We start from the raw sequence: 27,947 nt of genomic DNA, 5'->3' as shown, positions 1-27,947 counted from the left end.
TGGGATTTGAACTGGGAACCTGGCTCACACCTGGGAGGCCAACCTGGTCTCAGAGCATTTAGTATTTTTTTGTACTGAAATCTGAGACACTCAATAGTATGATGTTACATTTCATATGGTATGTATTAATTTGTGGATGTCCACTCTTTTCGTATGATATGTTAAGATTTTTCAAAACTTACAATAAGTTAAGAATTTGCTAAATGTTTGATGTGCCACATTCTAGCTAGGTGGCTAATGTTATCTAGCTCTCTAATGTTAGCTGGGGTTAGGGTAAGGAGTTAGGTTAAAGGGTTAAGGTTAGGGGAAGAGTTAGCTAACATGCTAAATAGTTGCAAAGTAGCTAAAAAGTAGTACGTTGTTGCTAATTAGGTAAAATAAGTTGCCCATGACGACATTCAAACTCACAACCTTTGGGTTTTTAGATGTTTGCGTTATATGCCCATCCAGCTACCCACCCTGACAAACCACCTTGTTTTTTTTTGCCAAGTAACCATCGGTCTTACAGTGCAGTCGGGAAGTACTCAAACCCATTGACTTTCCACATTTAGTTACGTTAGTCTTATTCTAAAATGTATTAAATCACCCCCCCCCCCTCAATCTACACACAATACCCCATAATGACAAAGCAAAAAACAAGTTCAGAAATGTATTAAACTTAAAATGGAAATAGAAATATCACATTTACATAAATATTCAGACCCTTTACTCAGTACTTTGTTATAGCACCTTTGGCAGCATTTACAGCCAAGTGTTCTTGGGTCGTACACAAAAAGCTTGGCACACCTGTATTTGGGGAGTTTCTTCTATTCTTCTCTGCAGATCCTCAAACGCTGTCAGGTTGGATATGGAGCGTCGCTGCATAGCTATTTTCAGGTCTCTCCAGAGATGTTCGATAGGGTTCAAGTACGGGCTCTGGCGTCGCCAATCAAGGACATTAAATTCTTGCATTGGCAGTGTGCCTCGGGTCATTATTCTGCTGGAAGGTGAACCTTCACCCCAGTCTGAAGTCCTAACCTGTTCCAGAGCGCTTTTCATCAAGGATCTCTCTGTACTTTGCGCAGTTCTTTCCCTCGATCCTGACTAGTCTCTCAGTCCCTGCCACTGAAAAACATGGTGCCAGGTTTCCTCCAGATGTGACGCTTGGCCAAAGAGTTCAATCTTGTTTATCAGACCAGAGAATCTTGTTTCTCATGGTCTGAGTCCTTTAGGTGCCTTTTCGCAAACTCCAAGCGGGCTGTCATGTTTCTTTTATTTAGGAGTGGCTTCCATCTGGCCATTCTACAACAAAGGACTGATAGGTGGAGTGCTGCAGAGATGGTTGTCCTTCTGGAATGTTCTCCCATCTCCACAGAGGAAGCTCTGTCAGAGTGACCATTGGGTTCTTGGTCATCTCCCTGACCAAGGCCCTTCTCCCCCGATTGCTCAGTTTGGCCAGGCGGCCAGCTCTAGGAAGAGTCTTGGTGGTTCCAAACTTATTCCACTTAAGAATGATGGAGGCCACTGTGTTCTTGGTGACCTTCAATTCTGCAGACATTTTTTGGTACCCTTCCCCATATCTGTGCCTCGACACAATCCTGCCTCGGTGCTCTACGGACAATTCCTTCGACCTCATGGCTTGGTTTTTTCCCTGACATAGTTTTTGCTTTGTCAGTATAGGGTATTGTGTGTAGATTGAGTATTGTTATTTAACCATTTTTTTTTTAATAAGGCTGTAACGTAACAAAATGTGGGAAAGGGAAGTGGTCTGAATACCTTCCTAATGAGCTGTATTTAACCATACCAAACGTAACATATCATACTAAATGGAGTGATTCGGAGTTATGTACAGAATAATACGAAATGATATGAGACCAGGTTGCAACTGCAGCCCTGTTCCAAAAGGAACGTGATCAATTTTCACCCGGTGCAAAAACGCCTACCCGGGCCGGATTATACGAATCTTTCCCAATGCAATGAACGGGACAGCGGTGCTTGAAGAAGTGATGGGCGAGTAAAATCGATCAACTCTCGGTTTTGTTTCTAAAGATTAGTTTCAACGTAAAGTCAATCCAAGTTTTTGGTGTTTATTTGCAAGTTACGGCGGGACTCAAACAACATACGGAGGGGAATTGAAAATGGAGGTAGAAAAGGAAATAAAGAAGGTAAATCTTCATGCTTGTATAGTTCCAGATGAGACATGGCAACGCCCTAAAAGGTGTATCCTACCAGGTAGTAAAGTCCGCAAGGAAGGTGCCTGCCTAGTCCTGTCAATGTGTAGCCAGCTACAGACTGCTTTTGATACTTTAAAAAATAGATTAGTATGAGCTGTATAACCTTTCACATCTTTCTTTGTTTTAGTCATGAAATACAAAAATAACAAACCCGGGGTTGTCTTAATATGCATTGACATTTTTCGCTTCGTTGGTAGAGTACCTTTTTCACAATATTTTCATGTTTGAAGGAGGACTGACGTTCCGTCCTGTCTCACACTAGTGATGGGTCGTTCGCGAACGAACGGCTCTTTTTGAACGGATCTTTAGTATCGGTGAAAGAGCCGTTCATTTGGCTGCCTGATTTGCATACCGCTACTACTGCTTTTTGCGTTCAAAACAACGATTATCTGCAGATAAATTACAAACGAATTCTCTAAGAGCTTGAATCCTCACTACGGAAACAATACTTAGTGGGGAGAGCCCGTTCATTCCTTGCTTAAAAATAAACACTTATTTTTTTTGCAGGTGAGCTAATAATTTGACCAGGTAAACATTTATTTGAACACATATTTCATGATCTGACATAATGGTAGCTTACTTTTTGTATTTACATTGGAAATTGGTTCTAGGTTGTTATACAAAAAAACATGGTTCTAGGTCGATTTTTAAACATTTTGAACGAAGAGCAGTTTGGGAACCAAATGAGCCGACTCTTAAGTGAACTTAGCCAAATAAACCGGTTCACCGAAAAGACTCGGAATGCCAATTACTGTCTTCCACTCGCTTTCATTCAGCCGCGATACCACAATCTCCATTAGCTGCCTGCTGCAGCAGAGAACAATGCAGCATTTTTTTTACACGAAATAAACCATCATCCACACGCTGAGTCACTCACATGCATCCTCATTTAAATAACACGACTATGATAACTGTCGTTAAGACAAACAGAGCTCCTCTCCACTCAAGGGGATTAATTTATGCTGTCAAGTCTGGTGGGGGGAGTGTGTAAGGGGGCTTTATGATTCCAGACAGCCCCTGTCTGTCAGCTGTCATCAAGGTTCAAGCTCTTGCACAAAGAGATTGGCCTCAGTTAGTGCAATCCAGGTTCCTTGGTATGTCCCTAAAATTAACCCTTAAACCTAACCTTAACTTCAATTGGGTGCCTGGAGAAGTGGACATACTCAAATGTTGCCCAACATTTCCCAAATGGCCCGCCCGGCGAAGGAAAGTTGCCCTGTGTGAAAAAGTATATGAAAAAGAGTGACACACTTTGAATGACCTAAAATGATCCATCTCAAATTGGTCTTTCATCTGCAGATCAGCCCAAGCTGTACTGCGAGTTGTACTGTGCAAGTAGACTAATAGTAGGCCTACTATTGAAATAGATAAATGAGATTGCCAGCTGAGTAATAAATTCACAGGTTTTCGCTCTCAAAATAACACTTTAATAGAAAAATAACAATGTGTTAAACCACACCAGGAGACCACTTTTGAGGTCTGTGAATTTTTTTTGTTACCCTTTAGTTCAACTGAGCAGGCACTTAGCACTGTTGTTTGGTCAGCAGTATTTCTGAAGTGCACATGAGATGGAGTTTGCAAAACAAATGGCCACTGACTCAACCCACCCCAAAATGGCAAGGATTCTATGGTGTTCCCAAGTGGTTTAAGGAAACAATTCACAAATATTTATATTTTCAGAAGTGATGAACCGTCAGTTGGATATTCTGTGGAATACAGAAACAATGCGCTGGACACTTTGGAGAGACTCATGGCTGGCTCAGACCAATATCTAGACCAAAGCCGTTACATTGTAAACCATCTCTGGCTATTCTCCCCATTCGTTATAAACCTAGACAGATATAGTTGGAAACACGTCTAATGTTGGTAAGTGGAGAAGAGTTAAGAAGAGTTAAGAAGAGTTAACGTAAATATTATTTACTGAGTCATGCTCTAGTCTGGCTTTAGTTTTGCGTTCCTCCGTGTACAGGCCGGCTGCACATTCCCTGAGTGCTCCTCCTAAGCCAAAAAACAGCTTCTCCAAACAGCAGTGTGTGCTGGAGTCCTGAGGGGCTCTCAGCATCGTGGAATAATTGACCATATAAGGGCGCGGACAGCCTTGACAGGGCAAGACGGACAACACTGGTGTTTGAAGTACGTCTGAGAAGTGAGGCAGGACTGAATGATGCGAATGGGAGGGAGGAAAGAGTGCCACAGTATGGGCTGTGACTACAAACTCTGGAATTAGCCTCCGTGTGCATCCCAAATGGCACTCTATTCCCTGTGGGCCCTGGTCAAAAGTTGTACACTATATAGGGAGTATGGTGCCATTTTGAGATGCAGACCTAGTATAGTGAGTCTGGTTTGATTCGAAAAGGTGGCAAGACAGAACTTTAGAGCTGCTTTTATATTTGACCCAAATAGGCACTGAAGTAAAGGAATCAGAAGAAGAGAATGTATGCAGATGGTTGAGAAAAGTAGGCTATATATGTTGCTGGAAGCGTTACATCTGGAATATATCCGAGGAGGGGATTAATGGGACATCAGATTGTGCATTTGAATTTAGTAAGATATTGTTTTCCCTCTCACATCTCTGTTAGGCATGTTTATACGCAAATGTCAAGCTGTACTGTAATGCCGGTTGTACACGACACGACTTTCAAAATCCTAACATCTCTGAGCCTCTCGCATTAAACAACCATATTTCCTGTAGTTGTTTGTCTTGCCAACATAGTGGTATGCACACTAAACAATGTGGCAGAGACGGTGTGTCACCCGCTACTAGGATTCTCCATACCACCACGCTGTCTCGTGGAAACAATGATGTGATTAGATTGTTAACGTAGCTAGAAAAAAGCAGCCTCATAGACGTTTTCATGAAGACATTCACACCTGCCATAAAGAGTTGAAATATCTAGCCAACATTTTGTGTTGAATAACATTGCTTGTGAAATTCAGAGCTGTAACGATTTGACGCTTTGGTGAAAGGCAAGTACAAACGCATACTAGCAGTAGTCATTGCTCCTGCTCGATCGTCTACACATTCCGGGTGATGTGAAACCACGTCATCATCTCACTGGCTTCTTCTCTGGTGAGCTCTCATTGGCTTTTGTTGATCACCTTTCTCAAAATGTTTCATTGCACATCTCACACTACAAGATCATTGCAGATTTTGTGCCAATAAAATCAAACATGTTTGAAAATATTGGGACGTCTGGGACTGCTCAAAGACTGGATCGGTAGATTGCATCTCTGACCCGCTCACATTTAACAAATGTTGGTGACGGCCACACGCCCTGAGGAAATGACATGGGGATTTTGTCTCTGATCTAAAAAACCTGTCTGGGACAGCTAAAAAAAATGCTGCTAAAAAATTGGCTAACTAGGGTATTTGAACAGGCCACTCCAAAACAACTAGACCTAAGTAAGTACTGACTCCACCATAGGAACTACAGTAAATACACTACATGACCAAAAGTATGTGAACACCTCGTTGAACATCTCATTCCAAACTCATGGGCATTAATATGGAGTTGGTCCCCCCTTTGCTGCTATAACAGCCTCCACTCTACTGGGAAAGCTTTCCACTAGATGTTCAAACATTGCTGCGGGGACTTTCTTCATTTCAGCCACAAGAGCATTAGTGAGGTCAGACACTGATGTTGGGCGATTACAGTGGTTCGTCCTTCAAAAGTTGCAGCGTACTGCAGTACAGCTTGCATGGTGCCGCAGAATTCTATGGCACGTTATTTAAGTGTCAGCCATTGTAACCATTAAAGCCAGTTAGTGCTAGTTTGACCACCAGAGGGAATCTTTGAGAAGCATCAATAGTGGCTTAATTAATTTGATTAATATTATGTTTCTATTCCAAGAAAAATGAAAAACCCTCAGGGTTTCCATTAGGATGGAATAGAAATATGGAGCGGTACAACGTGACGGTCGGGAGTAGGCTACAGTACTAATAGCATAACATTTCCACACCCTAATTGTATAATTGTAGTCTAGACAATACCCAAATGGTGATTCTGTGAAAATAAAAATCTCATTGATTTATCAAGACCAGTCCAGTCCCCATGCTTGTCTCAGAGCAGCGTGAAAAGTTGCTAAAATGCTCTTTAAATAAATAAGATCTACACCACTTTTAACCGAACATTACTCAACATTAGTGAAACTCATGTCACCTACAGTAGGCCTACTGTGATGCAGTGTCTTAGACTTTTGCCAATCGAGAGGCCCCATCCACAAAGTATCAAAATACAGAGAGGTGTTGGTAAAGGTATATTGTCCTGCTAACAGCCCATAATGGGCTATTATAATACTATACATGGTGTCAAGGTCAGGATATCATCCAAATGTCTTTATTAAATACTATCAGAAAGCATGTTGGTACTTATTTATTTTGATCTAAAATCCATGAATAAATGAGTCACTCAGCTTTATGTAGGTGCCGGGCTATATGACCATGCCATCAACTTGATAATATATAATGATATTTTGGAGGTTATTTTGTTAAATAAAGAAAAAAAAGTGAGCGATTTGTAATATGAATAAAGGTCAATATAGAATTTGTAAAGGCCAAAACATTTATTTCTGTTGTTAGAGGGAGAGAAACGCTGGGCCAGTTGTGCGCCGGCCTATGGGAATCCCAATCACGGTCGGGTGTGATACATAATAATAAATGGATATTTGTTTGTCGTATTATTTGTTTAGTCTTTTCTGGTGGATTAAACTGAAATTGCAACCAATCACGGCCGGTTGTGATACAGCCAACCTAACTAAGAAATACATTTGACGATAGAATTCTCCCCCTACCCTCTTAGGCAATTATATTGTCCAGCTAATAGCCATAATGGCGCTGTACAATGTGACCATGTGTGTTTGAAAGAGTATTTTCCAGTAAGCAACAATTTGTTTACCTTCATTAGACAACTTTGTTCTAATATTTCTGTAATTCAGTGATATTTATTCCCATAGTAATTCGGATCCATAACTAAATAAACATCTGCATTTTGAAAGAGTATTTTAACAGTATTTTATTAACAAAAGCATAAAGATGCTGATGAAGAAATACAGTACTGTACAGTATATGCTTTTACATTTGGATAATAAAGCATTCAAAGCATTTTGAAGATATAATCCATTTGCATTTGTTTGTTAGGCTACTGTGCAGTCTGACAGGTAAACATGGGAAAGTGCCTAATTCCTTCCATAAGGGAGAGCAGGCCATGTCCAGACTTTCTCTGTGACCTCAAGTATTCATTAACTTTGTCTTTAAGGCTTTTTCGGGTTGTATCAGTCATGGACAGACACTTCTGAGACACAGTATTAATGGTAACCCATCTCAGTTGGTATTCTGTGCCCACTCGTGTTATCTCGCTTCGGTTACACATCCTTGGAACAGCAGGAGAACATAACGGTCCGGATGGCCCTTGCTGTGCCTGTTGAGCAGATGGTCAAGTTCTGTTGTCAGAAGAGGAATGGAAATGTCAGGGTGAACCGACGACCTGATGAACCCACCAGGTATGTTGACTCTGCCTGTCAGAGGTGGAGTTCCAGAGCTCACAGGTGTGCCTGGCCCTCTTCAACGTGTCATTCTCCGCCTGACTCTCCGCCAATGCCGCCTGGCTCTGGACCAATGCATCAGCTGTCACCCGTATCTCTGCCCTCAGATAATGTTTCTCTTTCTGCTGATCTGCCTTCAGGGACTCTATGTCCGTCTTCAAAGTTTGAATCTAATCCATGTGCACCTTCATAAGATGATCAGAATGGTACCTGAGCCCCCAACCACGCTTTTTTTCTGTGCGGACCGTTGTCCAGCCCTTTGTCCACCGATCTCCACGTATGTTTGTTGGCATGGTTGTATGCTCAGCAACAATACAAATAATCGTGTACTAAAAACATGAATGTATTTGTTTTATTTAACCTTTTAAGTATGGATTTTATTAAACAGTATGCCTACACATTGATAGGCTATATACATTTTTTTTAAAGAAAATACACTGAAACCAAAATGCCTTTTTAGTTTTGGCTCATTCAGCTCTGGCTCATTTTCAAGTCCTCCCGTGGTTATGGTCCTAACCCTGGAATGGTAGCACTATAGAAAGAAGCCATATCATATATATATTCTTTTAGATAAACAGCTCGTTTTTGAATGGTAACTGTGTTAAGGGTAGAGTTTGGGGCGGGGTGAGGAGTACTGGAAAGGAGTGACTTTCAACTTACAATAGGCCATAAGTATATTGCCGATTGTCCTCACTTTGATTATGCTACTAATCTGGCTACAATTGTTTGAAAACCTGTTTTCAAAATGCCACCAGCTGTCCATCACTACTGTAAATAAAACATAGCATCTTGTTTACATTCTTTATTGTAACAAAATTTGTATCTACCTTTCCAATTACTTTTAGAGTTTGGGATTTACAAATGTGTGCTTTTCATGTCATTTTTCGTTAAAAGTATAACTTTTGACGCCTTTAGTGAGCGGTGTAGTGCTTTAATATTTAATCTAAGGGGCATTTTTCACACCATTATTAGTTACAATGTTTGAGTTTGAACGTGCAGACTGACACTAAGAACAGCAGGAACATTTCCCTAGTCAGCGCCAGTATTAGTGCAATGCACCTTAGTGTTGCTCTGTGCTGGAGCAATGAAGTAGTGACGCAGGGTACTGTACTAAACCACAAATTACCGTCCCACAGCATAATCACAAAACCTTTAGTGGAGCAACCACTGTAGGTCTGGCTCACGGTCGGCATTCCATTTCATCCCAAAGGTGTTCAATGGGGTTAAGGTCAGGGCTCTGTGCAGGCCATTGAAGTTCTTCCACACCGATCTCGACAAATCATTTCTGTATGGACCTCGCTTCGTGCACAGGGGCATTGTCATGCTGAAACAGGGAAGTGCCTTCCCAAACTGTTGCCGCAAAATTAGAAGCACAGAATAGTCTAGAATGTCATTGTATGATGTAGTGTTAAGATTTCCCTTCACTGGAACAAAGGGGCCGAGACCGAACCATGAAAAACAGCACATTATTCCTCCTCTACCAAACTTTACAGTTGGCACTATGCATTGGGGCAGGTAGCGTTGTCCTGGCATCCGCCAACCCAGATTAGTCCATCGGACTGCCAGATGGTGAAGTGTGATTCATCACTCCAGAGAACCCTTTTCCACTGCTCCAGAGTCCAATGGTGCCAAGCTTTACACCACTCCAGCCAACGCTTGCATTGCGCATGATGAATTTAGGCTGTTTTGAGGCTGCTCGGCCATGGGAACCCATTTCATGAAGCTCCTGATAAACAGTTATTTGGAACTCTGTAGTGAGTGTTGCAACCGAGGACATACGATCTTAGCACTCGATCATCCCGTTCTGTGAGCTTGTGTGGCCTACCACTTCGCGGCTGAGCCGTTGTTGCTCCTAGACATTTCCACTCCACAATAACAGCACTTACAGTTGACTGGGGCAGCTCTAGCAGGGCAAAACTTTTGTAAACTTACTTGTTGGGAAGGTGGCATCCTATGACGGTGCCACGTTGAATGTCACTGAGCTCTTCAGTATGTCCATTCTGCTGCCAATGTTTGTCTATGGGGATTTCATGGCTGCATGCTCGATTTTATACATCTGTCCACAACGGGTGTAGCTGAAATATCGGAATCCACTAATTTGAAGGGGTGTCCACATACTTTTGTGTGTATATATAGTGTATCAAACCCTGGCCTGAAACTTTCTACTGTATGAAATAATTTCCTTATACAGTATAAGTATGTTAATCTCATTGATGTGCTATGTCTGTTGGCAGATGACCCTGGGCCACGAGATTGGTGCCGGAGCCGCGTGCCTGAAATGCAAGGACAAATGCGAGGGGTTCGAGCTGCACTTCTGGAGGTTTGTACTGCTCTCTACTCTGTTGACCCAGCATGGTCAACACAGGAGGAAAGTAAGTAAAAAATGTTTTTGCATGTTTTTAGGTGCACATGCAAAAAAATATCTATCTATTCGGTGCACATGCAAAAATGTTTTTTTTCTTACTTTTCAATATATTAAATTCAATATGAACCAGACCCAATTTGGCAAAAAACAACCCTTACTTTCTCTTTGTTACACAACAGGGAAAGCCACAGGCCCCCCAAAAGCATGCAGCACCGATCCTTGTTGTTTAGTACAGTTTCCCGTCCTCTTATGTTTGGATTACTGTAGAACTGAAGTGGCCTACATTCCTTTGACTTCCTGTCTGATTCCAACCTTACGATGCAGTCATTATCTGGACCAATGACTCATTAAAATAGTTGTCTCCCACTGTCCCCTCTCGCCAATTAAGCCAGCATTCCTGTTTCCCGTTTACCCAGACAATTATCCACACCCGGCTAGCTTTCCTGAAGACATCACAACAGGTGCCCTCATGCCTACTGCAGTGGCTGGTCGCTATGGCAACACCTAACCGCCACACAGACCACTGGGCACAAACTGGTTGAATCAACATTGTTTCAATTTAATTTATCAACGTATTGTTACGTGAAAAATACATAGAATTTGCAAAAACAGATGTTTTGAGGGTTAAATTTCAACACAGGATTATGTCATCCCTATAACCCATTTGAAACAATGTCAGATGTTCAACATTATATCCACTATCATAAAAAATGCATAGGCTGGCTAGCACCTCCTACTGGAAAGTTAAACTATCTACAGCTATCCATTTGGTCTCCCATCCAGGGTTTTAACCAAGCCCAGCTTAGCTTTGATATTTGTCACTGACTACCTACCAATGTGCTATCATGAGAATGATTGAGATATTTCTCAATAAGTAAATAGATTTACAGTTGCTATTGAAGTCATTCCAAATTACATGTTTAACACAGCAAATTAAATGTGACCATACTTTATAAGTCATATCATCAATGATGATATTTAGGTCTACATAGCATTTGCGAAGTCATCAACAGCTATTGTTTCAAATCAACCCAGAGTTCAACAAAAAAATGGAGAATACAAACTTTGGTTGATTTCAAATATAATCTTCAAGTGAATCAAACATATTCATTATTAACGTCTCCAACTCAACCAAAAATCTAAGTTAATGAATAGGACTAGGCCTATAATCAAATCAAAATTGAAATGCACTATACAATAATAGGCCTAAGGTTCAACCTCTGGTTGATTTCAAATATAAGGACATTTAGTGATATTGAATTTGAAGGAGATGTTACTTCTGCTTGGATAGTTCCATCTGTGCCACTGACTTAGTCTGGCTTTAATTCCAGTTTGTCTACAAATGAATGATTGATATGTTGGATTCATGTCTCCATCTCAACAAAAATAAAGAATATAACTAAATCAAATCAGACTTTATTTAAAGTGCATTTAAAGTTTGATTTGATTTAGCTCTATTCTTTAACTTAGATTTTTGGTTGACATTTAATTGCATTGACACTTTTGTAATACAATACATAGCCTAAAGTTATCTTACAAACTTACAAACTAATGTAACAGTATTTATTCAATCATAAAATGAGTAACACATCCATGGCCACATTTGAAGTTACATTGGTCCCCGATTCAAATCTTTTAACATGGTCTGCGGACCCCAAACTGATCCAAATGTAGCATTGGTCAGAAAATCGATTCAAACGTTACGAATTGCCGGTTCACAAATTTTTTTTCTCCAATCTTCCAAAAATACAGCATCTTTTGTGACAACTGATGTGTCCTCTCCTTCAGTGTGGAACTAAGCATGTAACTGTGTTGACAGTCATTGATCTACAAAGCATTTTTCATGCCGAACATCCCCAAACTGCACACTGTTCCCAGCTTCATGCGCTGACCAACGCGAGGTAGGCGGCCTGTTCCTGATCTTGCACATCTGCACGGCACCTTCAGCATTTAAATGCTGAAATAGTGTCACGTTCGTTGAAATGAGTGGACCAAGGCGCAGCGTGCGTAGAGTTCCACATTATATTTAATAGTGAAACTTACAACAAAGAATATAACAAAACGTGCAGTATTGCAGTGCTCAAGGCAACTATACAAAAACAAGATCCCACAAACATCAAGTGGGAAAAGGCTGCCTAAATATAATCCCCAATCAGAGACAACAATAGACAGCTGCCCCTGATTGGGAACCATACCAGGCCAACATAGAAATACAAAAACTAGACTACACATAAAAATAACAAACTAGAACACCCCCCAGTCACACCCTGACCTACTCCACCATAGAAAATAAAGGCTTTCTATGGTCAGGACGTGACAAATGACTTGAACGATATTAGGCTTTATTCGTTGATGGAAGCCTATGTAACTTGCTAGGCTATTGTTATCTACTGTATGCATTGTTGGAAATTGTGTTTTACCGGAATAAAAATAATCTTATGGAAACACACCTCTCATCTGGCTATACAGGGCTTACAATAGATTTTATTTTGATTACTCGGGTTCACCATCAGCAATAGTTTTGGTAGTTTTGCTTTAAACAATCAGTGTTTAAAGATACACATCCGTAGATGTTACTGTAACTATAAATGTCTTACGTAATCATAGAAAGTGTAAATGTTCAAGATAGCATGCAAAGTTAATTGGTCTGTGGAGAACTTCACATTTGCTATAATGATCTGCAGAATCTCAAACAGCATTGATCACTTGCACTATGTACACCGAACAAAAATATAAACGCAACATGTAAAGTCTTGGTCCAATGTTTCATGAGCTGAAATAAAAGATCGCAGAGAAATGTTCCCTAATCACAAAGGCTTAATTCTTTCAAATTTTGTTCACAAAATACAGCCCTGTTTGTGAACATTTCTCCTTCGCCAAGATAATCCATCCACCTGACGGGTGTGGCATATCAAGAAAGAAGCGCAGTGACAAGACATTAAGTTTCTTGTATAAATACAAAATATCTGACATAGTATTCCCATGTGAACTTTGTTGTGCTTTTAAATGGTTGATGAAGACCGCTATTGCGTCGGAGCTCCTACCTAGAGTGTGCAGCTTTTCTTTTGAATGCACAGTGATAACACATAGTCAGACATTGTTTTTCCATTGGAATTTGATTGTGCTTTTCGATTGTTGGAGCATGGTGATGACATTTTGGGAATTCAACAAACTTCTGGGTGTCTTTTTGAGTGGGTGAATAAGGGTTGAAATCTCATTGATCAATGCCTCAACCAAATATTACCCAAATTTCCACATTGAAATGACTTGATGTTTCCAATGGGAAGGGTCTTCGGTCTTGGTCATGGTCAGACATGTCTGTGGCAATAAGAACGGAACTGGAAAGCTATTCTGTGTTATGCGATGTGATTTATTTGTTTTTTACATTTTTTGGGGGGGGGTTACAGGTACACGATTCATTTATAAAACATGTAGGCTGCTACCAAATACATTAAATGTAAGAAATACATACTGAGCTTAAAGCTGCAATATGTAACTTCTTGGGCGATCCGGCCAAATTCACATAGAAATGTGAGTTTTCGATCTGTCATTTTCATTGAAAGCAAGTCTAAAACAGTAGATCTGTTCTATGTGCACTTTCTATGCTTCCCGTTCTTATGTTTTCGTTTTTATGTCTTACTTTTGGTTTTGTACCCCAGCTTCAAACAGCTGAAAATACAATATTTTTGCTTGTGGGAAATATATTTCACAGCGGTTTAGTTGATACAATGATGCTATACACTATACTTGCTTGTTTTGTCACACAAACTGAAATTGGGTAACTATTCATTATTAGAATTTTAGCAACCAGGAAATGGCGGCACGATTTCTGCATAGTGCATCTTTAAGTGATAATACATTCAATATCAACACGAAATGAAAACAAAGAAGTGGGCCTCCCACCCAGCCAACATGTCTCCATCTAAAAGGCAGCCAGCCCTCCAGATCGAAATGTGTTATTATGGAATATGGGCATGTCATTTTGATTCCCATTTACATTGTTTTTCAATGTTGTGCCAAATAGAAATAGTGTGAGCAATAATAGGACCAAAGTGTAATTTTCGTTGTTTAAGGGATACATCAGTGAAGACCACCTCTTCCAGGGAAATGGGAGACACCATATTTCTCTCTCGTATTGTTTAATGGTATCATGTCTAAACCAATGTAGTATGGGATGAAATGCTAGTTTGTTAATTTTATCCGGTCTCGCGTTACCTTGCCATATACTTTTTGAAACAGCACAATGGATTTTATCCCTGTAGCCAGAAGGGGGAGACAAAGGAAGCAGAAATTCAGCCGTGGCGATATATTCCTTTTGACGACAAATATTCTGTCAGTTAAAGCAACTGGGATACTAGTCCATCTACTGAGGTTGTGCTGAATTGATTTGAGCGGATTCCATAATTAGAGATGGAGTCTTCTATCAGGGTCTTGAGAAGCAGTAGGGCAGATTTGGTTAGATTTATTTTATAACTTGAGATGGAGCTGAATTTGTCTATGATCTTCCAAGCTTTTGGGAGGGATTATCATTGTCCCGAGGACCGAGTTTGGAAAACGCTGCTAAAGGGCCTACTGTTTTTCCTGGTCTGATGATCATAAAGGAAACCCATACATTTGAGAGTGCTTAGGCACAACCAAAAATATATTCTAACCTAACCCATTCCCTTTCCTTATTGACTTTCCCCTCCACAGAAAAATCTGCCGGAACTGTAAGTGTGGCCTGATGGACCACGATGTTCAGATGAACTCTGAGGATGACAGGAAGGTTGGCAAGCTGTTTGAGGACACCAAGTACACTGGTCTCGTCGCCAAGCTCAAGACAGACGGCGCCCCCACATACAAGGGCAACCAGGTCACCTTCTCCATCTCCCCCAGCCCCATGTCAGCCACCTCTGTACCATACAGTCCCCACACTGTGCCAGCCAATGCTGGCTATGGTGCTGAGGGTGGGGTCGGGGGCGGTGTTGGGGCGGGTGCCGTACCTGGGTCTGGTGCTAGGAATGGTGCCGGTGCTGGGGCCGGTGCTGGACCCGCTACCATGACCAAACCAGGGGCAATCAGACCTCATGCTGTGTCAGTCAATGCCGTGCCAGTCAGGAAGGATGCTGAGAAGTCTGTCACCTACGAGTGGGCACCACCAGGGGTCAAACAGTATATGGTAAGGGTATAACTACTGTATCATAGGATTTCAAATACCTAGGGGCAATCAGACCTCATGCTGTGTCAGTCAATGCCGTGCCAGTCAGGAAGGATGCTGAGAAGTCTGTCACCTACGAGTGGGCACCACCAGGGGTCAAACAGTATATGGTAAGGGTATAACTACTGTATCATAGGATTTCAAATACCTAGGAATCCCAAGAGTATTGAACACGGGTCTGAATCTGAAAGAATCTGGTGCTGTTCCCTTGGCATGATGCTATTCATTCCAGAAGCAAAGTCATCATAATGTGCTGTACAATGAAATATGATTAAAATCTTGAGGTCGCAATAGACTTATGGGTCTATAGTTGGTCTGGTTCAGTTCACTAAACAAGGCATTGGTGTGTTGCAATGGAAGATATTGTCCACTAGAGGTCACTGACTTGAAGTTCTTTGCCACCAGTGCTCATGATCTCTTCGTATCCCTCAACAAGCAAATAAGTGTTCTTTAGGGAGAGGTTGTAAGTTGTTCTCTAATAGCTTGCTGCCTCTCCCCAATTCTCCCTTAACTACATCAGCTCATTAACAGGGTTTAATTTTAGTCTGTTCCTTTCTGCCTCTTTATCTCTGTATCTCTATCATTTTTGTTTTCACTCTCTCTATTTGTGCCTATGACTCTTCCTTCCTCCTTTTTTATGTCCTTTCTGCCACTCCTCTCATTGTCTCTTCTCCTGTCTCTCTCCCTCTTTTCTACTGTCTTCCCCTCCCTCTCTCATCTTCTCCTTTACAAAGTCCTGATATCCTCTCTCTCTCCTCTCCACTTTGCCCTCATCAGGCTGTCCGCTACATTGAGCTCCTGCCCCCAGAGAGGCGTCCCATAGCGGGCACGGAGGGTGCCGCCTACCGCCGGCAACAGATGGCAGTGCAGCTACCGGAGCATGACCAGGACCCGGCCAAGTGCCACGAGCTTACCCCCGCAGAGGTGAAACAGATGCAGCAGTTTGTCCGCAAGTACAAGGATGAGGCCCTGGGAGTGGGAGACATCAAGCTGCCCGAGGAGATGATGGGACAGGGTCTTGGTCAGGAGAGAGCACCAGGCATGGGAGCACCAGGCATGGGAGCACCAGGCATGGGAACACCAGGCATGGGAGCACCAGGCCAAGGACGACCAGGGATGGCAGAACACCCAGGGATGGCAACAGCTGGGGGAGCCTTTGGGCCTGCAGGTCCTGGTCTTCGGACTAGACCCGGGGCTGGGGGTGCACTTGGGCCAGCAGGACCAGTTCAGCCTGGGACGGGGTCTGGGGGTTACCCTGGGGCTGGAAAGGGTGCACCAGAAGACATGGGTACTGCTGCCACCACTACCGCTGGGTCAATGGGCACTCCGGGAGCCCCTGGATCTCACCTGGCTGGGCCCTGTGGACAATACGTAAGTGTGAGAGAGAATTGTGCATGACTGTAGTGTTAGGCAACCTTGTGACTAATATGTCATATCTTTGTATCTACTGTAAATGTTGCCATCTCATTTTGAGATTAGTTTGAGATGTGGTAGACTATTGTAGGTTTATAGTTTCTGATGTACAAGTTTTGAAAACGCACAGAAACCTATAAGAATGAATGTTTATTTTCATTCCCTATAGTTGTGGCTGCCCATAAGGTTATGGAATCACATTGTGTTCATAACACGTGGTTTAGGTATTGTTGTAATCAGTGACTGTATATTGTTGTAATCCACTATTATTTTGGGCTGAGTCCTCCCAAGGATTTCCATTGGGAATTGTTTTGCCTGTTGCCACCAGCAGGGGGTGAGGGAGCATAGCGGTTTGAGTCTCCACTCCCCTCAACAACACTTGAAGAAGACGCCTGTGACAACTTTTACTGTTTCTCCTACTCTTTTTTTTATTTGTTCTCTTAAACAGGTATGTAGTGTACACAAGCACATTGTCTACTGAAAATGTTAGTCAAAATGGTTATCTGAGTGAGAGTTACCTTTTTATGTTGAAATTGTAAAGTTTAAATCTGTAAATTAATTGAGGGAAAACTGTTAGCGATCTTGACATAGAGATGACGGTTTGTGGTTGCTAGCCCATAGAATAACATAAGAAAAAATGGAGCCAGATAATATTCTGTTTTGAATTGATTGATTTAGCTTTAGCTCCTCTGAGGTAATATTGTAGTTTTGATTTCTACTCGTTTGTATGGTCTAGGCCCTGACATCTCCCCATCCAAGTGTCATATATTACAGAGTAGTATTTTTTTTGTTTTAACTCTATACACTAACGCTATCCTGTCAAGCCTATACGGTATTAGCTTAGCGGCTACCGTTAGCTGGCTCAGTATTGAGATGACTACTGGTTTAAGGTTCATTTAGCTATTTAAAGGCATTTTTATTGAAACATAGTACATGAGATTAAGATAAATACTGAGAAGGTATATTTTTAAATACAAGTCAATGCATTAGCTAGTATGACTTTTAAATACAAAGGATATATTATGTTACAATACGTCTTAGTCTTTAACAACATTTGACTGAATTATTCATGTTTTGCAGATTCATGTTTAGGCTCAAACGTTACAGTCCTAAAAAACGTCTGGAGGGCAGCCATGCAACCAGGCCAACAGTTCCACTACAATGGCAAGAGCACTTTTGTGTGGTTTAGATCAGGGTTTCCCCAAACTTTTTGCCAAAGCACTACACAGCTGATTCAAATAATCAAAGCTTGATGATGAGTTAGCACTACACAGCTGATTCAAATAACTAACTCATAATCGAGCTTTGATTATTTGAATCAGCTGTGTAGTGCTAGGGCAAAAACCAAAAAGAAGTGGAAACATCTAAGAGCAACAACGGCTCAGCTGCAAAGTAGTAGGCTACACAAGCTCACAGAACGGGATCGCCGAGTGCTGAAGTGAGTAAAAATGGTCTGACCTTGTTGGGAACTCACTACTGAGTTCCTAACTGCCTCTGGAAGCAATGTCAGCACAAGAACTGTTCACCGGGAGCTTCATGAAATGGGTTTCCATGGCCAAGCAACCGTACGCAAGTCTAAGATTGCAATGCCAAGCTTCAGCTGGAGTGATGTAAAGCTCGCCGCCATTGGACTTTGGAGCAGCGGAAACGCATTCTCTGGAGCGATTAATCACGCTCCACGATGCGGCAGTCAATTCTGGGTTTGACAGATGCCAAGAGAACGCTACCTGCACGAATGCATATTGCCAACAGTAAAGTTTGGTGGAGGAGGAATAATTGTCTGGGGTTGTTTTTCATGGTTCGGGCTAGGCCCCTTAGTTCCAGTGGAGGGAAATCTTAACGCTGCAGCAGCATACAATGACATTCTAGATTTGGGAAGGCCCTTTCATGTTTCAGCATAACAATGGCCCTGTGCATGTTGTTAGTAAATCATTATTAATGTACAGTACCAGACGAATGAGTAGGTGTCTTCAAACTTGTACTTTTTTTTGTATTTTTTTTCAAGTCATCAAAACTATGAAATAACACATTTTACAATTGGCTCATTAATCCCCCTCTCCCCTGTAACTATTCCCCAGGTCGTTGCTGCAAATGAGGACGTGTTCTCAGTCAACTTACCTGGTAAAATAACGGATAAATAAATATAAAATGTTGCAACCAGAAAAGTGTTAAACAAATCAAAATATATTTGAGATTCTTCAAAGTAGCCACCCTTTGCCTTAATGACAGCTTTGCTGTCATCTTCGACCATGAAGGCTGGTAACTCTAAACGCATGAAGAAAGAAATTCCACAAATTAACTTTTAAGAAGAGAAGGCACACCTGTTAAGTGAAATGCATTCCAGGTGACTACCTCATGAAGCTGGTTGAGAGAATGCCAAGTGTGTGCAAAGTTGTCATCAAGGCAAAGGGTGGCTTCTTTGAAGAATCTAAAATATGACTTTTTTTATTTGTCTAACACTTTTTTTGGTTACTATGTGATTCCATATGTGTTATTTCATAGTTTTGATGTCTTCACTATTATTCTACAATGTAAAAAAAATAAAGAGGACCTCTTGAATGAGTAGGTGTGTCCAAACTTTTGACTGGTACTCTGTGTAGTCACCTTAGGGAAATGAACTACTACTATGAAAATAGTCCAAATGAATCTAAGATCAATCAAGAAATCTGTCATTATTTTTTACATTTTTTGCCAAGGAGGTTTTAGTTACGCAATTTTACATCTATGTTTGGTGAAGTATTTCTCAAGTGAAAAAATGTGCATGAAAAATAGTCTCCCATTGAATCACAATAAACACTTCATGGAAGAATCCCATCATAATATATACGCTAACCGTTTCTACTGGGAAGAATGCGACAGGCTTAATTCCCAGCAGAGAATCGTATCTGGTATTTTAGATATAGAACGTAAATTCAACAGGCCACAAGATGGAGCCAGGAGTAAAAATATCAATCACTTTTTGCCAGAAAGTTTTGTACACTTTTGCATGGTGATTTGTTTATCGTGGTTTAAATGCACAATTTTTCCATCTAACAGAGATTTGGCTCATGCAAACCCCTGTCTGTCTTTACCCGTCTCTCCCCATATGCAATTAGTTATTCAAACTGAATGAACATTTTGATTTATGGGCGTTGTCAGGCAGTGTCTTAAACGGCATAATAATAACAATGACTATGATTTAAGTGTATAATAGCATAAAATAATAGGATGGGTCTATGCTACAGAGCCATTGTTATTGTGAGGGCATTGCTAATGAAGGTCGCCTCCCCTCCTTCCTCCTTTTTTTTATCTCCTCTCCTTCCCTCTCCTCCTTCCTTCCCACTCTCTCCTTCCTCCCCTCTGTTCCTCTTACACCACCCCCCCCCCTGCCCGTCCTCCAGTCGTGCCACCAGTGCCAACTGCCCATGCGTCAGGGCGAGCCTGCGGTGTACGCAGAGCGTGCTGGCTACGACAAGCTGTGGCACCCGGCCTGCTTCGTGTGCTGCACCTGCTCAGAGCTCCTGGTGGACATGATCTACTTCTGGAAGAAGGGACAGCTCTACTGCGGACGCCATTACGGAGACAGCGAGAAGCCCCGCTGTGGAGGCTGTGACGAGGTGAGGGATTTGAGTGGGAGGAGAGAGGTGAGGGGGGGAGGCAGGGAGAAGAGGGGTGAGGGACGAAGGGACAGCTGCACTCGGATGTCACTACGGAGACGGGGGGAAGGTGTGACAAGGCGAGGAGGGATGGGGAAGACGGGGGTGTTAAAGGAAGAGAGGTCAACAGGAGAGTAAGATTGTTATTCACATACTTTATGCAGATTCAGGTGTGTAGAGAGGAAAAAACTGCAATGCTAACAAAAATAGATGTACTGTAGGGAAGAGTGGGGTAATTGAACCAAAGTGGTAAGTTGAGCCACCATTGTTTCTAGGAAACAATACACAAAATGCATAATTTGACCACATATTTAGGAAGAGATCATCGTTTGATGGAGTCTGTGAAGTTAGAAACCACATGGAAAAAATGGTAAGCAAGTTAGGTCAAAAAAATAATTTAAAAAAAAATCACCAAGTCAAATGAATGTATTGTTTGAGGTTGCTTGATCCTTGTATCTAAACCAATGTATATCATTTTAAGATTGTACTATACATCAATTGGCATCTCTATAAACTTCAGTATGTGGTTCTAAACCTAGCGTGAATGTGCATCCTTGTAGCTGTATGGGCTAATATAGTCAAAATGTTTACCTTTGGGTAAGTTGGGCCAAAGGCCATGGGGTATGCTGAGCCAATGGTTGAGCCAATACCATGTTGAGCAAATTGAAGTGTTTTCTTCACAGGTGTAATGCAAGCCATTATCGCTGGGATATGATGTAATAACAGGGCCTGGTCTATTTTAAAAGTGTTTTTTTTAAAGTACAAAGTCTTTGTTAGGGGTTAAGCCTGTGACAAAATATACTTAAAATGATTAAAAGACAAACTATTTTGATTCTGTTGAATTGTGTTTGGGAAATAAAGATTGACATGGTTTTAAAAAGGCAGTGGTAATATTTAATTCCGTACAGAAATGTGTAGGCGGCTTAACCTAACCCATACCCCATTTTTTGGAAAAGCTATGTTTTCAAAACTTTAAATGTTTACATGAATTCTGATTTATTTCCAGGGATACACAACATCCTGAAATATATGTAGATATCTTTGTTTGAAAGAATACTATATTTCCCTTCACAGAGTGATGCTGAATGTAAAGAAATGGCTCAACCTGCTTTGCTCTCCCCTAATCTATTACTCTGGTTTTCTTTATTGCTCTTCGATGTGTTGAATTAACTGTATCATGATGTGTGTGTCTCTACAGCTGATCTTCAGTAATGAGTACACACAGGCCGAGGACCAGAACTGGCACCTGAAACACTTCTGCTGCTTCGACTGTGACTGTGTTCTGGCTGGAGAGACCTACGTTATGGAGAACAACAAGCCTGTCTGCAAGCCCTGCTACATGAAGAGCCACGCAGTAGTAAGGACAGAGAGGGAGAGTGTGTGTCAAATCAAATGAAAGTTTATTGATCATGCACACAGATTTGCAGACAATATCGCAGATGCAGCGAAGACCTTATGTTTCTAGCTCCAACAGTGTAGTAATATCTAGCAATACAATAACAATACACACATAATCCAAAGAGTAGAAAAATATCAGAACGAGCTATGTCAGAATCCAGAGTATAAATATACACACAGAGTATACAAAACATTAAGAAGACATGCTCTTTCCATGACATAGACTAACCAGGTGAATCAGGGTGAAAGTTATGATCCCTTATTGGTGTAAATTGTTAAGTACACTTCAATCAGTGTAGATGAATGGGAGGGGATAGGTTAAAGAAGGATGTTTAATCCTTGAGATAAGCCTGGAAGGTGTTCCTAAAGGTTGGTATACTCATGATATGTGAAATATATACAGTACCAGTCAAAAGTTTGGACACACCTACTCATTCCTTGGTTTTTCTTTATTTTTACTATTTTCTTCATTGTAGAAGACATCAAAACTATGATATAGCACATATGGAATCATGTCATAACCAAAAAAGTGTTAACTAAATCAAAATATATTTGAGATTCTTCAAAGTAGCCACCCTTTGCCTTGAAGACAGCTTTGCACACTCTGGGCATTCTCTCAACCAGCTTCATGAGGAATGCTTTTCCAACAGTCTTGAAGGAGTTCCGACAGATGCTGAGCACTTGTTGGCTGCTTGTCCTTCACTCTGCGGTCCAACTCATCCCAAACCATCTCAATTGGGTTGAGGTCGGGTGATTGTGGAGGCCAGGTCATCTGATGTAGCAATCCATCACTCTTTTTCTTGGTCAAATAGCCCTTACACAGCCTGGAGGTGTGTTTTGGGTCATTGTCCTGTTGAAAAACAAATGATAGTCCCACTAACTGCAAACCAGATGGGATGGCGTATCGCTGCAGAATGCTGTGGTAGCCATGCTGGTTAAGTGTGCCTTGAATTCTAAATAAATCACTGACAGTATCACCGGCAAAGCACCCCCACACCATCACACCTTATCCTCCATGCTTCATGGTGAGAACCACACATGCAGATCATCCATTCACCTACTCTGCGTCTAACCAAAATATGTGTAATTTCATAGTTTTGATGTCTTCACTATTATTCTATAATGTGGAAAATAGTAAAAATAAAGAAAAACCTTTGAATGAGTAGGTGTGTCCAAAATGTCTGTCCGTCTGTCTGTCTGTCTGTCTGTGCAAAAAAAGAAACGTCCTCAGTCAACTGCATTTATTTTCAGCAAACTTAACATGTGTAAATATTTTTCTGAACATAACCAGATTCAACAACTGAGACATAAACTGAACAACTTCCACAGGCATATGACCAACAGAAATGGAATAATGTGCCCCTGAACAAAGGGGGGGTCAAAATCAAAAGTAACAGTCAGTGTCTGGTGTGGCCACCAGCTGCATTAAGTACTGCAGTGCATTTCCTCATGGACTGCACCAGATTTGCCAGTTCTTGCTGTGAGATGTTACCCCACTCTTCCACCAAGGCACCTGCAAGTTCCCGGACATTTCTGGGGGGAATGGCCCTAGCCCTCACCATCCGATCCAGCAGGTCCCAGACATGCTTAATGGGATTGAGATCCGGGCTCTTCGCTGGCCATGGCAGAACACTTACATGCCTGTCTTGCAGGAAATCATGCACAGAACGAGCAGTATGGCTGGTGGCATTATCATGCTGGAGGGTCATGTCAGGATGAGCCTGCAGGAAGGGTACCACATGAGGGAGGAGGATGTCTTCCCTGTAATGCACAGTGTTGAGATTGCCTCCAATGACAACAAGCTCAGTCCGAAGATGCTGTGACACACCGTCCCAGACCAAAGCTGTTAGTGTCTTAACAACCGTCCCACAGTTGTTTGTTCATTAATTGTTTATGGTTCATTGGACAAGCATGGGAAATGGCGTTTAAACCCTTTACAATGAAGATCTGTGAAGTTATTTGGATATTTATGAATTATCTTTGAAAGACAGGGTCCTGTAAAAGGGACCTTTTTTTGCTGTGTGTGTGTGTGTGTGTGTGTGTGTGTGTGTGTGTGTGTGTGTGTGTGTGTGTGTGTGTTCTACAGGTGGATATACAGTTGAAATTGGATGTTTACATACACTTAGGCTGGAGTCATTAACTCGTTTTTCAACCACTCCAAAAATTATTGTTGTTATCTTGTTAACAATCTATAGTTTTTGCAAGTTGGTTAGGACATCTACTTTGTGCATGACACAATTCATTTTTCCAACAATTGTTTACAGACAGATTATTTCACTTATAATTCACTGTATCACAATTTCAGTGGGTTTACATACACTAAGTTGACTGTGCCCTTAAACAGCTCGGAAAATTCCAGAAAATGACGTCATGGCTGTAGAAGCTTCTGATAGGCTAATTTACATCAGTTGAGTCAATTGGAGATGTACCTGGATATATTTCAAGGCCTACCTTCAAACTCAGTACCTCTTTGTTTGATATCATGGGAAAATCAAAAGAAATCAGCCAAGATGTAGACCTCCACAAGTCTGGTTGATCCTTGGTACCATGTTCACCTGTACAAAAAACTGTACGCAAGTATCAACACCATGGGACCATGCAGCCGTCATACCGCTCATGAAGGAGACGAGCAAGTCCATTCCAGAACAACAGCAAAGGACTATGTGAAGATGCTGCAGGAAACGTGTGTAAAGGTATCTATTCACAGTAAAAACAAGTCCTATATCGACATAACCTGAAAGGCCACTCAGCAAGGAAGAAGCCACTGCTCCAAAACCACCATAAAAAATCCAGACTATGGTTTGCAACTGCAAATTGGGACAAAGATTGTACTTTTTGGAGAAATGTTCTCTGGTCTGATGAAACAAAAATGGCCATGTTTGGAGGAAACAGGGGGATGCTTGCAAGCCAAAGAACACCATCCCAACCGTGATGGATGGGGGTGGCAGCTTACGGTTGTGGGGGTTCTTTGCTGCAGGAGGGCCTGGTGCACTTCACAAAATAGATGGCAACATGAGGAAGGAAAATTATCTGGATATATTGAAACAACATCTCAAGACGTCAGTCAGGAAGTTAAAGCTTGGTCGCAAATGGGTCTTCCAAATGGACAATGACCCCAAGCATACCTCCAAAGTTGTGGCAAAATTGATTAAGGACAACAACGTCAAGGTATTGGAGTGGCCATCACAAAGCCCTGACCTCAATCCTATAGAATATTTGTGGGCAGCAATGAAAATGCGTGTGCCAGCAAGGAGGCCTGCAAACCTGACTCAGTTACACCAGCTCTGTTAGAAGGAATGGGTCAAACGTTTTGGGTAAGTTAAACAATTTAAAGGCAATGCTACCATATACTACTTGACCCACTGGGAATGTGATGAAAGAAATAAAAGCTGAAATAAATAATTCTCTACTATTATTCTGACATGTCTTTAAACAAAGTGGTGATCCTAACTGACCTATGACAGGGAATGTTTACTAGGATTACATGTCAGGAATTGTAAAAAACTGAGTTTAAATGTATTTGACTAAGGTGTATGTAAACTTCTGAATTCAACTGTATGTGGTGTGTATTGACAGCATGGACAGTATATGAATAGAAAAGGTGTACAGCAGTAGTTATACTGTATAGGATGAGCCATGACTAGAATACAGTATTTGCATATAAAGTGGGTAAATAGTCTGTAAACTGTTAAAGTGACCAGTATTCTATGTCTCTATATGCATGCGGCAGCAGTCTCTAAGCTGCCTGGCGGTAGCTGGCTAGGAACAGTGTCTGAGGTGCTGGGCAGAGTACCAGCCGTTGGCCAGCTAGTGATGGCTGACCAACAATCTGATAGCCTGGAAATAGAAGCTGTTTTCAGTCTCTCTGTCTCGGCTTTGTTACACCTGTACTATCTCCGTCTGCTAGATGGTAGCAGGGGGAACAGGCCATGGCTCGGTGGTCCTTGCTCATCTTCTTGGCCTTCCTATGAAGTGTGCCCCCGGTGATGCATTGGGCTGACCGCACCACACTCTGGAGAGCCATGCCATTGCGGGTGGTGCAGTTGCCTTACCAGGCGGGGATGCAGTCCGAGCAGAATGCTCTCAATGGTGCATCTGTAAAAGTTTGAAGGTCTTGGGGGGCTATGCTGAATTTCTTCAGCCTCCTGTGGTGAAGAGGCGCTGCTGTCCCTTCTTCACCTTGGGTGTCGGTGTGGTGGGACTATTTCAGGTCCTTGATGATGTGAACACCAAGGAACTTGAAGCGTTTGACCCCCTCCACTGCGGCACCATCGATGTGAATGGGCTTGTGCTCTCTATGCTGTCTCCTGTTGTCCTATTCAGCTCCTTTGTTTTGTTGACATTGAGAGAGAGGTTATTTCCCCAGCACCACTCCTATCTGTAGGCTGTCTCAACGTTGTTGCTGATCAGGCAAACTTGATGATGGAGTTGATGCGTAGCCACACAGTCATGGGTGAACAGGGAGTACAGGAAGGGGCTAAGCGCACACCTCTGTGGGCCCCTGTGTTGAGGATCAGCGTGGTGTAGGTGTTGTCGCCCACCCTCTGGGTCTAGGACCCAGTTGCACAGGGAGCGGTTCAGTACCAGGGCCTTGAACTTAGTAATAAGCTTGGGCTCACCATGGTGTTGAAAGTCGAGCTGTTGTCAACGAACAGCATTCTCAAATAGGTATTCCTCTTCTCCAGGTGGGATAGGGCGTTGTGCAGTGCTGTGGCTATTGTGTGTGTGCATGCATGTGTACCTGCGTGTGTGTGTGATACCCTGTATAAAATGTGTACAATGTATATTGTATACATGAGATACAACTCTCTGCTACATACTCTTGTCTACGTTGAATATGTGTGTGTTATTTAAACACATCCTCTCCTCACTCTACAGGTATGTACAGCCTGTCAGAACCCAGTGGAGCCCGAGGCCCAGCGCGTCTCCTACGGGGAGTTCTACTGGCACGCTGAGCCCCAGTGCTTCCAGTGCTCCTGCTGTGCTAAGTGTCTCATTGGAGAGCGCTTCATGGCCATACAGGGCATGCTCTTCTGCTCTGTCGAGTGCAAGAAGAAGACAATGACCTAGAGAAGACTATGTGGCCCAGAGCAGCTCAACCTGATGACAAAATTATTCAAGTCTGGTCTAGAATGCGAATAATGGTAATTTCCCTTGACCTCAAACAACGTGGTTCAGTCTGCAACTGATTCTTGCCCAGATCAACTCTGCTCCTGATGACAACCAACCCTAGTCCTGAACCCTAGTCCTGAGCTAATTTTAGTTTTCACTATGCTTATTTCCGCTCAAGACTGCAACCGATCATCTGAATAACAGTTGGAAATAACCTCAATATTGTCTGTTTCTCACTTGACATGCAACTGTTTTGTTCTACTGTATCTCAATGAAACTACTCTAGTTTTATTGAGATACATTTTGTTGAAGTCTTGTTTCAGCACACTTTTAAAAATGTTTTACAGTCACTTATTCATCAGAGTGTAAATCAGCTTTGGATTCACGACTCGGTCTACTACCAAAATAACTACCATGGGTTGTTCTCATATCATTCGGCCTGTTGCTTTCTCTCTAGAATGTACGACTGATTACAGACATCCAACTCGAAGCAGCAGTATAATAGCAATAACCTTACAAGAAATGATGCTTTGTGTGCAGTGTTTCTTTTCCACTAGAAGCAGCTCTTCATTGTTGTTACAGGTGGATAAGTATCTGACTATGCCAAGTGGCTAACTGATTCTCTTCAACACAGTCCTGGAGAACCCATGGGGAGCGCAGGTTTTCACAAGTGACACTTTTATGGAAAACAAAACAGGTGATGTCATATCTATGCGATCGACAGAACGTCTTCAAATTACGACGACTCTTGAGGACCAACGAAATGAGAAAGTACTTTTCTTTCTACTGTGGTGTCTAATGACCTGCGTCCTCCTTTCTTTCCTGCTGTCTTTGTTTTGTATTATGATATTGTCTTCTCAATAATTTGCCATTTTGCTTTCCTTTGTTTCTTGCTCAGTGAAAAGCACTTTGATATTTTCTCCTCACGCTCTTACAACCTAATAAAGATTTTTGCCATGATTTAGTCCTGTTTGGTTCATACTGGCATACAGGACATAACAGTCAACACTCCCACAGGTGTTAACGACATACCATTTAGAACGTAACCGGTGTACTTGTGAGCGCACGTGTGT

At 41.9% G+C, this 27,947-nt stretch overlaps 1 protein-coding gene across 3 annotated transcripts; it reads left to right on the top strand.

Moving 5' to 3' along the window:
* The first annotated feature begins 5 nt into the window (after window positions 1-5).
* On the top strand, window positions 6-27,838 carry LOC109889628 (testin). Of its 3 annotated transcripts, XM_020481198.2 has the most exons (8): window positions 1,892-2,144; window positions 9,989-10,074; window positions 14,812-15,216; window positions 15,366-15,426; window positions 16,094-16,687; window positions 20,110-20,325; window positions 21,563-21,721; window positions 26,641-27,838. In XM_020481198.2, the coding sequence occupies exons 1-8, from the start codon at window positions 2,118-2,120 to the stop codon at window positions 26,830-26,832; spliced, it is 1,740 nt and encodes a 579-aa protein (XP_020336787.1). In that variant the 5' UTR covers window positions 1,892-2,117; the 3' UTR covers window positions 26,833-27,838. The 3 variants fall into 3 exon arrangements, with proteins under 3 accessions (XP_031678994.1, XP_020336787.1, XP_020336788.1); XM_031823134.1 differs by lacking the exons at window positions 1,892-2,144; window positions 15,366-15,426 and adding an exon at window positions 6-118 and having other exon boundaries at window positions 14,812-15,277; XM_020481199.2 differs by lacking the exon at window positions 15,366-15,426 and having other exon boundaries at window positions 14,812-15,277.
* The last annotated feature ends 109 nt before the right edge of the window (window positions 27,839-27,947 follow it).

The sequence above is a fragment of the Oncorhynchus kisutch genome, linkage group LG4 (assembly GCF_002021735.2).
Source record: "Oncorhynchus kisutch isolate 150728-3 linkage group LG4, Okis_V2, whole genome shotgun sequence".
In the NCBI taxonomy this organism is placed as follows: Eukaryota; Metazoa; Chordata; class Actinopteri; order Salmoniformes; family Salmonidae; genus Oncorhynchus; species Oncorhynchus kisutch.
Note: the sequence above shows the minus strand (reverse complement) of the source record. Positions and strands in the feature narration are given on the sequence as shown.